The 12094-nt window shown below is 55.9% G+C and overlaps 4 protein-coding genes across 4 annotated transcripts in view; 3 read left to right on the forward strand and 1 right to left on the reverse strand.

The window, feature by feature from the left end:
* The first annotated feature begins 803 nt into the window (after positions 1–803).
* Positions 804–2457, forward strand: tbc1d7 (TBC1 domain family, member 7). The gene is made up of 7 exons (XM_068743299.1): positions 804–915; positions 999–1079; positions 1306–1496; positions 1569–1706; positions 1785–1930; positions 2021–2150; positions 2225–2457. The coding sequence occupies exons 1-7, from the start codon at positions 804–806 to the stop codon at positions 2309–2311; spliced, it is 885 nt and encodes a 294-aa protein (XP_068599400.1). The 3' UTR covers positions 2312–2457.
* Positions 2458–3522: 1065 nt separating this feature from the next.
* On the reverse strand, positions 3523–7375 carry LOC137899572 (phosphatase and actin regulator 1-like). The gene is made up of 12 exons (XM_068743609.1): positions 7249–7375; positions 6045–6209; positions 5843–5923; positions 5613–5737; positions 5334–5562; positions 5026–5260; positions 4697–4869; positions 4159–4315; positions 4029–4084; positions 3901–3962; positions 3681–3821; positions 3523–3603 (listed from the first exon to the last, which is right to left on the reverse strand). The coding sequence occupies exons 1-12, from the start codon at positions 7358–7360 to the stop codon at positions 3523–3525; spliced, it is 1617 nt and encodes a 538-aa protein (XP_068599710.1). The 5' UTR covers positions 7361–7375.
* Positions 7376–8547: 1172 nt separating this feature from the next.
* On the forward strand, positions 8548–11613 carry LOC137899275 (NAD-dependent protein deacylase sirtuin-5, mitochondrial-like). Its single transcript, XM_068743302.1, has 8 exons — positions 8548–8566; positions 8662–8795; positions 8883–9108; positions 9266–9353; positions 10064–10117; positions 10786–10909; positions 10989–11104; positions 11199–11613. The coding sequence occupies exons 1-8, from the start codon at positions 8548–8550 to the stop codon at positions 11266–11268; spliced, it is 831 nt and encodes a 276-aa protein (XP_068599403.1). The 3' UTR covers positions 11269–11613.
* Positions 11521–12094, forward strand: part of LOC137899573 (adenylate cyclase type 1-like) — an 11987-nt gene continuing 11413 nt past the window's right edge. The window contains 1 exon segment of the mRNA XM_068743610.1: positions 11521–11546. Within this exon segment, the coding sequence (XP_068599711.1) occupies positions 11521–11546 (26 nt within the window).

Raw genomic sequence — 12094 nt, forward strand, 5'->3', positions numbered from 1 at the left:
TGGTTTTTTTTTAGTTAAGCGATGGTTATTCAAAATAAATGTCAATAACAGATTATAATGTTAGGATGAAAGTTTAATATGTTTGTCTACATTTAACCATCAATAATTATGACCCTAGGCTTTGCTCATTTAAAGAGAGAAAGTTCTTCTCAGGTTCAGGTTCAGAAAGGTTCAGAAAAGGACTTCAAATGGGCGGAGACTGAACCGGAATACACAGGAGCCTAGCTGAAATGCGCCTTCAAAATAAAAGCACATGTTGGACCTCTCATTTCTTTACATTGTGTACACCAGCTTTACCATCAATATGTCACAATAAATATATATATATATATATATATATTTAAAATATAAAAATTCGTTAATTTTGATATTAAATAATATCGGCAGTATTAGATACTGTAATTAGTATTTAAGTTTTGCACCTATTTTATTTCGACAGGCGTAACCGGATGTCATTTTCTAACAACCACAATAGCAGCGGCGGCTAGCATGTAGCTGACTGAGTTGCCATTTCTTGAGAAACATTGTGTTTATTTCCGAAATGTCATTTAGCCTCTTTTCTTTGGCGTTGCCGTGACACGCGCTTCGTAGATGTCGCGCTAACGTTAGCGTAATGGCTGTAGTTAGCTTACAGGGTTAGCTTAAACCTGCAGGTAGCTGGGCTAGAGCGTGAAACATCAGACGAAGGTGAGGTCGCTCCGTTATGCTAACGTTAATCTGCACATGTAAATGTTAGCAGCCGCTAGCTGAAACCAAATGCTGCTGAAGAAGTAAAGTTTGGACGACAACGACCGGGCTAAAGTATGGCCGACGACCCTCAGAGGAACTTCCGGTCTGCGTATTATGAGAAGGTGGGCTTCAGGGGAGTGGAGGAGAAGAAGTCTCTGGAAATCCTGCTGAAGGATCATCCTCTGGGTAGGGGGCATCTCGCCCGGGATTGATTCATCGACGTTCGACTCGGTTCTCTTGTGATGGATGCCATCAGCTCTTCTCCACAGATCTCGAGAAGCTGAGCACCTTCAGTCAGAGGTTCCCCCTCCCCTCCATGTACAGGATCCACGTGTGGAAGGTGCTGTTGGGTAAGGGTTCACCTGTGAAACTAGAACTCCACGGCTCAAGGGTGAGACCGTTCATTCGGATTTCCCTCACATTTAAACGGGAGCCAGTCGGAAAATAAGAAAACTCTGAAAACGGTCCAACTAGAGCCCGTTTTACTCTTTAAAGTCAACCCAATGAAACGACGGAGTCCCGACTTTGAATATTTATTACCCTAACCCACCCAAACACAGACTCCTCTTCCTCCAGGGGTCTTGCCCCCCCACAGTGACTCTCACGCGCTGGTTGGGGGCTACAGGAAGGGCCAGCACCAGGACATCCTGGAGGGTCTGGAGGTGATGAGATACATCAACTCCTGCACCCCTTCCACCCACGTCTACCTGCGCATGTTCCAGCTGGAGAGCCAGACGCTCCCGCGGTGTTCCGAGACCTGCCCCCCGGTGAGATGAGGGTCGGCGCTGTCGGGCGTGTCTCTGCTCCCGGAACGTTAAGACCCACCGTCGTCGTTTCAGGACGACGAGAACGAGGACTTCCTCTCCATCGGTCGAGCCATGGAGCAGATAGTGGACGACCCCGTGGACTGCTATTGGCTGATCAAGTGCTTTGTGATCCAGTTCCACGCCAAGTTCGGAGACTCTCTGCCGCACCTGGTGGGTGTCGCCTTAATGAACCGAGGAGCCGAAGCCTGAGAGGTTTCAGCTGCTTCCTCCTCTTCTGCCCCGCTGCAGCCGAAGAGCCTGGAGCATTACCTGAGTCAGGAGGAGCCTCGGCTGCTGACTCACCTGAAGAGCAGCGGCGCCCTGGCGCTGCTTCCCTACAGCCTCTGGTTCGGCCGGTGCTTCGCCGGCTGCCTCCCCGAGTCCAGCCTGCAGAGGTGAGTTTACCTGTGGATCGACGGAGGGTCCAGAAGCGGCTCCTCGGACTTCCTGGGTTTAAAGTCCTTCTCTGGGCCCGTTGGATTTAGGGTGTGGGACAAGGTGATCAGCGGCTCCTGTAAGATCCTGGTGTTTGTGGCCCTGGAGATTCTGCTGAGCTACAAGATGGTGTTGATGGGCATCAGCCGGCCTGAAGGCGTGGCCAGGTTCCTGTGCAACGTGAGTAAACCGGCGCCGGCGCCACCGGACCGCCTGCTTTCGGTTTCCTCTTGACAACAGCCTTTCTCTTCCAGATCCCGCAGGAGAACACGGACGCCATCGTGACCAAAGCCATCGATCTGTGGCACAAATACTGTGGCACTCCGATGCACGCCGTGTAACCACGGAGACCCGGGCCCAGAGGTGAGCCGCTTTCCCACAATGCATCAGGACTCCGTTGAGTCGACTGATCTGGAGGCTGCTTTCAGGGAGCCGGAGGCGCGGCGCGTCCTTTCCCTGTTTGAGGAATAGACTCTCCTTCCTCGATGGACCATTTCGTAGTTCTCTGAATATTTTTAGAGTCTCTCAAACATCTGAAGACGATGGAAACGTATTTCTGCTCTCAGAAGTCACCATGTTGTTCTTCTGAGGTTCTGTTAACATCTCGTTGAGGAACCTTCGGCCGAGCCGCGTGAATCCGCAGAAAGGCAGGGAAACATAAAAGTTCCCTTTTTAATATTGTTTTCTTTAAGAAACTGCATGAAAACACAATAAATTAAAACTCGCATGCAGTTTTCCTGCTTTACAAAAACATCTGAAAAGTCTTGACTTCTTTCTTTGTTATGTACAAGTCTCACACTTTTGACTGTTTTTATCTCGAAACGTTTTTAAAACCGACACGCACACACACACACACACACACACACACAGATCAACCAGTGCTCGTGGGCTGTAAACGATGGAAACAAAACGTGGCGGCGCCGCCGAAGGCTAACCCGAACCCGGCTGAGCGTTCAGCGTCTCCGGATGATCCGCTGAAAGGAGCCGAGTCGGTTTGGCAACTTTCAAATCCCTGTAAACGTCACCGTAGTCACGGCAACACGCTGGGTCACCGACCTCCCGCTGTGGGATGCGTCCGAGACCTCGACTTCCCCCCCCCCAAAAGACGGAGCAGAAAGCTGACCTTATTGCTCGTGTGTTCGGCCATCGCCGGCTGGCTTGTAGATTTTTGTCCAATGCGAGCACCCCCCCCCCCCCCCCCCCAAAACTTCCATTTTTGCCTCGCTCTCAAAATCGGCACCGATTCTCGAAGTCCTGCAAAGTAAAAACCATCTTCATCATAAAAAGTCAAATAAAAGCTTTTGAATATCGAGAAGTTTGTAAAACTCTCCGCCGGTGGGGGGGGGGGGGGGCTCGGCGCCCGACTGAGCCGTCGGGTCGGCGTCGGCGCTGAAGCTCCGGGCTCGGCGCCGGCGGGTCAACACGCCGCCCAGCAGCGACGGAACCGCCTCAAGGTCGATGAAACCTGCAGCGAGAAACCTCCTTGAGGAGCGATTCCAGGCGGAGGCGGTTCACCTGCGTCTGATAGCTAAGCTCCGCCTCCGCCGCCGCCTCACCTGGTAAAATGGCGACTGGACTCGTGCACCTTCATCTCGGTGCTTTTGAACTCATTCAGCTCCTTCCTGATGGCAGCCTGAGCAGCAGAAAGAAAAGCGGCGTTAAAGCCGGTCCGGGTCCGGGCAGCCGGGGGGGGGGGGGGGTTCCCGGGACCTTGTCGGCGGCCGTTAGCCGGGTCCACGGCTTGTCCGCTCGCCGGTCGTAGTCCTGCGCCTCGGCCACCTCCACGTAGTCGCTGAAGCGGATCAGGATCTTGGCCTCCCTCAGCTCCTCGACCGTCGGCCTCTGGCTGAGCTGGAGGAGCCAGAAAGGAGGCGCGTCAGTCCGGGGACGAGGAGCGGGACCGCGGGCGCCGCGCCGTCGCCGTGGATACCTTTCTGGATAAATGCCTCTTGATCTCCCTCTTCTCCTCCTGCTCCTCCAGGTCGTTTCGGGCTGGAGGAGGAAGCGGAGGCGCTCAGACGCCGCCCTGACTGTAATCCCGAGGGCGGAGCTACTCACGCTTCAGGATGTTCCTTTGCTCCAGCTCCTCTGCCGTCGGCCTCTGGCTCAGACGCCTGGCGGAACAGAGACGTCCGTTTCAGAAGCGCCCCGCCCCCTGGCCCGGGTCCCGCCCGTCACCGAGGCTCACCTGGTCAGCTTGGTGGCCGTCCGCTGTCGCCACGCGAGCCTCTCCTGGTCCGACTGCAGCTGCAGGATGTTCTTCTCCTGCAGCTCCCGCTCCGACGGTCGGTTGCTCAGCTTGACGGCCAGAGAGTCCTTCCGTAGGACCTTCAGGGCCAGCGCGCCTTTGAGGATCAAAGAAGAAGACGCAGGCTAGCAGCGATGCTATTTCAGCTGCCGCCATCGTTCCCCGATGCTGCAGCTCTGGGGGGCCTTCGAGCCCTTCGGGTCATGGGTCTGCTGGACCCTATCCCAGCTGGGTACTCCCCGGATGAGGCGCCAGCTCATCACAGGGCTGTCCGCTAACATGTTAGCATTGATGCTTTTGCATGCTTTTAGGGGTTTCTGACCCCTAGTGGCCAAATACTGATCAAGTTTATCATTGATTAAATTAGGACGGACTCATTACTGAACCTGTAACTGATCATTTATATTATTTCAGTGTTTATAAACTATTTCAACTTCAAACGTGTGTCGGTTCCAGATGCTAGTTTTACTGGACCTACTTGTAAAAAAGGTATCGTCCTCATCGTCCTCCTCTTCATCCTCTTCCTCCTCCTCTTCATCGTCTTCCTCCTCTTCCTCCTCCTGCATGTCTTCATCGTCCGCCTCATCGGGGAGGTTCTCTTTGTCGTCGTCGCATTCGATCATCACCGTGGGAACGGCATGCATCATGGAGCTGGGGGGGGGGGGGGGGGGCGTTGCAAGATGATGAAGATGATGATGATGATGAGAACAACAGCAATTTGAAAGACGGATATGTTCTGACCAGCGTTCGCTCGTCGTCACGGCGACCCTGGAAGGTCCGCCTTTCCCCAGAACCTCTGCTGCTCACCTCTCAAACCGCTGCATGGTGAGGGCCAGCGTTTTGTTGAGCTCCTCTATGATCCGGCTGGGGGGGTGCAGGGAGCGCCCACCCATTGGGGCGGGGCTCGGCGGGGCGGGGCACTTCAGGAAGGCGAGCGAGGAGGTCTCCATGCTCCCTGCGGGTGAGGAGATCGCGAGTTTCCTCGGAGGTAGAGGAGGAGAGAGCTTCGTCGACGTGCACGGCAGCTTCGCCGGGGCGCCGTCTGCAGGAGGGGGCGGGGCGGGGCGAGGGGATTGGACGAGCCTGCGCAGGCAGAACTGCAGCTTCAGACTCACCTGCGATGTGATTGGGCAGCCTGTTGAGTGGTTTGGGCGGGAGCGCAGGAGGTTGCTTGTGGAGCGCGGGGGGTCTGCAGGGCACCAGTTCGGCGCCATTGGCCGGATACACGCTGGGCTTCTTTGAGGGTGGAGCCTGGATGGACTTGTGGGCGTGGTCCTGCTGACGTGCGCCTTCGCTCAGCATCTGAAACGCTACAGAGGAGAACCAGGAACCAGCCGGGTGATGCTGGACCCGTAAAAGCCGAGCGTTGATCCATGGAGTCCCGGTTCCGCGACCTGCCTACCTGCAGCTGCTCCTTCCATCAGGTCAGAACCGTCGGACTCTGAGCGGCCGGAACCAAGCGCCGGAGAACGCCCGTTCTCCATCTTCACCTCCTCTTGTGCAGCCGGGTAAGAACCGTCTAAGACCAGGGAGGGGGCAGGAACGGGTGGTCGTCAGAAAGCTGAAGCAGGAAAGCGTGTCCCGGGTCGATCCGGGTCGATCCAGATCCGTGATCCGGGCTCACCTTTGTCCTGAACCTCCTTCAGGACTCCCTTCTTGATGAGCTCCTCTCTGCTCTGCCGGCTGGACATCTTCCTCTCCAGAGCTGTGGGAGGAGTCAAACCAGAGTCGGCTCCGAATGATCCGTAAAGCGCCGTCTGTGGCGGTTCCACCTGTCTGACCCCCTTTTAGCCCGTCTCCAACGCCGGAGGCGTTCGGGTTCTCACCGGCAGACGTCTGCTTGAACTTCTCGCTCTTCTTCTTCCTCCACTTCCAGGGTTTGAACAGGCGGCCCAGCGTGGCGAGCTTGCTGCGCCGCCGGATGGGAGGTGTGTGCGTGCCCGGAACCAGCGAATCAGAGCGCGTCGCTGCCAACCGCTCCACTTCTTCAGCTGGGAAACGAGAAGGACGAAACGACCTGGATAAATGCGTGTCCTTCAGAACTTCAGAACCGACGGCCTCTTTGGATTGTTGGCGGTGGAGTTAGTCTCTTTACGACTTCCTGAAGCTGCAGGGCGCACAGCAGGGCACGGACCTCGGTCCCCTCGGATTCAGTCGAACCCTAATCCAAACTCGAATCAACCAAACCCAGAGACAGACACGCCGGCGGGATCATGAGCGTCCTTCACCTTCCTCATCCTCACCTTCACTGACACTCAGCAGGTTCTCACAAACAGATCGTGTGATCTCGCATCCTATTGGCTACGCCGGGCTGCAGCCACGCTAGGATCCTGGTAGCATAGCGTTAGCTTTCTGCTAACGGCTCCTCTGAACTGAGAGAACCAGAATAATCGTACCTGGACTCGATCCCGTCCCTCTCATTTGTTCAGAGACCCTTTTGATGGAAATGGGTGGGGGGCTGGATTTATGCAGAACAACAGAAGCTAAACGGAGTGGGCGGTTCCACCGATGACAGGGGGGGGGGGGGGGGGGTCGCTCACAATCGGAATGCAGCAGCTGATAAACGCACAGCCGTGTTCACCAAAAGACGAAACTCGTGCACATCCTTCGAGGATTTTCAGCACCAAGACGGTGGACAGCTCCGCGCGTAAAGCGGCCTCCCGTGGGGGGGGGGGCACCATGAAACTGTACATCCACACCACCAAGATGAGGACCATCCAGGTCTCGTGGCCATGGCAACAAAGGAAACAATCACTTGTCTACGCTGTTTGAAGCCTCCGCGGGGGGGGGGGCATCCGTGGCTCCCCCCCCCCGAATAGTAAGAATGCGTTTTAACTCTGTCCGGTTCCGGTTCGCGACCGACAACCAAGGTGGAGTCCGGCTGGAGCAACAGCGATCACACGCACAGCGTGCACACGCACAGCGTGCACACGCACAGGTGCAGCTGAGCGCCGTGGGTACCGCCATGCACGAAGCACGCGCTGCAGCATCACCCGTGGTGAAGAGGCGCGCATCATCCGCGTCACCTACCTGTCTCCAGGTGCAACGAGACGCGCGCCTCGCTGATGTAGGGCGTGTCGCTCTTGGACCGGACCCTCCGGATCGGCCTCCGGTCTCCCTCCTCCTCCGGGGCCGCCGCCATGTTCGGCCAGCCGGGCAGCGCGACTGCGAGAGGATCGGCGCCGCCGCAGCCGCTCGTGCACCCGCCCGGTGCATGCGGGAGGGGGGCGGGATGCCGTGATGAGGGAGGGGTGAGACAGGGAGAGGGAGAGAGGGAGAGAGAGAGAGAGAGAGAGAGAGCAGCAGCTCTAACTATTGATTGAATGTCATTTATATCAGCTATATTCTAATTATCTCCCATCATGGCGTCCAAATTAGGACAATTTGTAAATTAAATATTTCAAATATCAGACCTTTTAATTTACAAAATAAGAATTTTAATTATTAATTAAAACTATTATATCGATCTTAGGTTCACTATAGAAGCTAAATGCATTAAAAGCTCTCATTCTATTATTTCGTTGTTATTATATGAATTATTCTTATATTGTTTTCATTTCCGGACTCACCTTTTGTCTTCTATTTCCTTCCATTCATTGATCCATTGCTGATCCATCACTACGTCAGTAATAAAGTAAAACAAAAAGACATAACAGGAAATTAATCTTTGCATAATATTTTATTTTTATTGGCCGACAAATGAAACTTTATTGATTAAGGATTGTTCCAATTTGCACTGCGTGACTGTTTTTGCTGCTGCTGATCATCCGTGGATCGATCATTCTGCTGCTGCTTTTGGCGGGTTCATTCATTCATGTTTTCTTTTTTACTTAATTTAATTGTATTATTTGTCATTATTTTACGTTTCGTGTTGCACCAAGAAAAAGTCCGAGTTTGTGAATCCTTTCACTGAAACGAAAATAAATCGATTCACATGACTTCCGCAGTGCACACGCGCCCTCTGCTGGTCAGACGTCATCAGTGTTATTTACGTCTCCGCCCCTCTCATTGGCTCGTGTCTTAGCCTCCGAACCAATCAGCTTCAGCTGGTCGCTGACACGGAACCAAAACATCGATTGATTTCCTGCTTCCCTCTGACTGGCTTCGATCTGACACGTAAGCCGCAGCCGATCAGACTGATTGATAACCGTTTATGATGTTTTTATTATGATCTTATCCTGCATGTTCTCCCTTATTGCTCTTATCATTCTGCTGCTGTGTGTAAACGCTTCAGCTGCGTTAAGTCGTGTTGTATTTTCCGACCAGATGATTGGGCGTCAGTTCGCCCGCCTGTCCCGCCTTCTGAGAACGCCTTCGCTTCGCCGAGACATGGCCCGACCCAGCTCAGGTAGCCTTCGTCCCTCCTGACGCATCCTCTTCCTCTTCCTCAATGATTCTCATCGTTTTTTTTGTGCGTTTGCGCTCCTCTCCTTGTTTCTTCAGACCTGGCGGCTTTCAGGGACATTTTATCCAAATCCAAGAGCGTGGTCGTCCTCACCGGCGCCGGGGTGAGCGCAGAGAGTGGCGTCCCCACCTTCCGAGGGCCCGGGGGCTACTGGAGGAAATGGGAAGCAAAGGTAGGACGGAGCGCTCTCCTGACCACGAGCAGAACTACGGCATCGCTGTTAGTCGCCCCCCCCCCCCTTCACGCCTTCACCTTGCAGGGGCTCGCCACCCCGGAGTCCTTCTCCGGGAACCCATCCCGCGTTTGGGAGTTCTACCACTACCGCCGCGAGGTCATGCTCACCAAGAACCCCAACGCGGCCCACCTGGCCATCGCCGAGTGCGAGGAGCGTCTGAGCAGGCGTGGGCGTGACGTCACGGTCGTCACGCAAAACATCGACGAGCTGCACCGCCGCGCCGGATCCAGGGCCGTCCTGGAGCTCCACGGTGAGGGGGAAGTAAAAGGCGTGAGCAATCCGGGCTTGGATTGGAGCTTGTTGCCCGGGCGTGTCCGTCGGTGTGAATTTAAAATCAAAGCGTGCAGCTTTAATCCACAGATTATATTCCCCATTGTTTGAGCGATAATCTGGTGTCGTTAATCCAGGAAGTCTGTTTAAGACGCGCTGCACGAGCTGCGGCCATGAAGCAGCCAATCACAAGAGCCCCATCTGCCCCGCTCTGGAGGGGAAAGGGTAAGAGCTCCGTCTGATCGATTACACGGCTGTAATCTGTAATCTGTAATCTGTAATAAGAACGATCAATCGCACGCCGGCAGGAAACGACCAGCTCGTTTCAGCCTCGGGGACAAAATAAAAGCTGCTGACCCCGTTTAGATGGACGCGTGTAATCCCTGGATTAAACGTCCCACTGCGCTAACGTTGAACCAATGCAGACGATTGATACATGAAAGAAGGTCCGATCGATCCCTGCAGCTTCATGTTTGACTTTACATTAGGACAGAAACGTTTGGATTTATTATTCTAAACGGACGGGGACAGGTCAGAGGGACGGACGGGGACTCGAGTCTGTCCAGGTCAGAGGGACGGACGGGGACTCGAGTCTGTCCAAGTCAGAGGGACGGACGGTGACTCGAGTCTGTCCAGGTCAGAGGGACGGACGGGGACTCGAGCCTGTCCAGGTCAGAGGGACGGACGGGGACTCGAGCCTGTCCAGGTCAGAGGGACGGATGGGGACTCGAGTCTGTCCAGGTCAGAGGGACGGACGGGGACTCGAGCCTGTCCAGGTCAGAGGGACGGACGGGGACTCGAGCCTGTCCAGGTCAGAGGGTGAAACCCAAGTCCCCAGACGCCCAGCGGTAACCACGCCCTCCGGGCGTTCTAGTTCTACCTGGGCTTTCGTGATTGGTCGTTCTACTCACGCCTGACTTCCTTGTTCGAATCAGAGCTCCGGACCCGGACACCGATGAAGCGAACATCCCCGTCCAGCACCTGCCCAGGTGAGGTGCACCGGTTCTCCTTTAGCGCTCCGCTCGTGTGTTGGGCGTGCGTTGGGCGTGCGTTGGGCGTGTGTTGGGTGTGCGTTGAGCGTGCGTTGGGCGTGCGTTGGGCGTGCGTTGGGCGTGCGTTGGGCGTGCGTTGGGCGTGCGTTGGGTGTGCGTTGGGCGTGTGCTGAGCGTGCGTTGGGCGTGTGTTGGGTGTGCGTTGGGCGTGTGTTGGGTGTGTGCTGAGCGTGTGCTGAGCGTGTGCTGGGCGTGTGCTGAGCGTGTGTTGAGCGTGTGTTGGGCGTGTGCTGGGCGTGTGTTGGGCGTGCGTTGGGCGTGTGCTGAGCGTGTGTTGGGCGTGTGCTGAGCGTGTGCTGAGCGTGTGTTGGGCGTGCGTTGAGCGTGTGTTGGGCGTGCGTTGAGCGTGTGTTGGGCGTGTGTTGGCCGTGTGTTGGCCGTGCGTTGAGCGTGTGTTGGCCGTGTGTTGGGCGTGTGCTGAGCGTGCGTTGGGCGTGTGCTGAGCGTGTGTTGGGCGTGTGTTGGGCGTGCGTTGAGCGTGTGTTGGGCGTGTGTTGGCCGTGCGTTGAGCGTGTGTTGGCCGTGTGTTGGGCGTGCGTTGGGCTTGTGCTGAGCGTGTGTTGGGCGTGCGTTGAGCGTGTGTTGGCCGTGTGTTGGCGTTTCAGGTGTGAGCAGCCGGGCTGCGCCGGCCTCCTCAGACCGGCTGTGGTTTGGTTCGGAGAGTCTCTGGACCCGGACGTCCTGAGCCGCGTGGAGGACGTGTTGGACGCCTGCGACCTCTGCCTCGTGGTGCGTTTGAGGGACTCCTGTAATAAAACGCTGTTCGCTTCTTTCAAAGCACCTGTGTGAATCCCGTCCCGCCCTGCAGGTCGGCACGTCATCCGTTGTGTATCCGGCCGCCATGTTTGCTCCTCAGCTGGCGGGCAGAGGCGTTCCCGTGGCCGAGTTCAACATGGAGGACACGCCGGTCACCATGCGCTTCAAGTAGGCCTCTCTTGCCGCCACGGCGTCCAGACCAGTGCTTCATTTTCGCCACTTTGCACGCTGACTCTGACGCCCCCCCCCCCGTGTGTGTCAGGTTCCACTTTCACGGACCTTGCGGGACCACGCTGCCGCCCGCGCTGGCGCCCCCGGAGGCCGGGAGCTAAGCACGAGCAGACGGCGAGGGGTTCAGGCGACGCAGCGAAGCCTTCCAGGCTGTATCGTTAGCAGCCACGCAGCACGCTAAAAGCCGCTTCCTGCCTGCTGGTCGTTGTTCTTCCGTTTCATTTCTAATATCAAGGGGAATATTTCTAGCGAGCGTTGCTACGGCGCCTAATCCCAGCCGCGGTTTGTGCCCCCGGCTGCCGGCGCCAGCTCACCTCCCTCGGCGTTCAGGTCTCGTTTGTAAAAAGGCAACGATGCTAAAGAATAGAATTGATTTCGGGTGCGACCCGGTCTGCACTGTGAACGTCTGACAGCAGGGGGCGGTGTTCAGCCGGGAAATAAACCCTGCCTCCTACGAATCCGGCTGGTGTGTGTGTGTGTGTGTGTGTGTGTCTATGGGCGGGGATCAGCGCCGTCCGGCGGACTCGATTGCGCTTCGGTCGACCCGGAGGCCGTTCTCTGTGGTGGGAGGAGTTTGGACCCAGAAGATCCTTTCAGAACTCTGAAACTGTCAAGTTTCCTTGATTTGTCACTAATTCTGTGAATCCTTTTTCTTCAAGCACAAACTGAAGTCCAGTTCTCCGCGATCGTTTGTCTGTTCCTTCTTCCTCTCGGTTAATCAGCTGTTGTCCAGCCCTGCTGGAGCATCCCTCCTCCTCTTCCTCCTCCTCCTCCTCCACCTGCTCATTAGAGACAGGATGATGGTCCGACGGTCCCCCATCACTCCGCTCCAAAAATAACCGCCAATTTCCCGCCTGTTAGGCGACGATTTCACACCAATCTGAGTCGTCCCGCCGGAGAGGCGGCGGCCGTGAGAGACGGAAAAGA

This window comes from Brachionichthys hirsutus, chromosome 9, assembly GCF_040956055.1.
Source record: "Brachionichthys hirsutus isolate HB-005 chromosome 9, CSIRO-AGI_Bhir_v1, whole genome shotgun sequence".
NCBI lineage: Eukaryota > Metazoa > Chordata > Actinopteri > Lophiiformes > Brachionichthyidae > Brachionichthys > Brachionichthys hirsutus.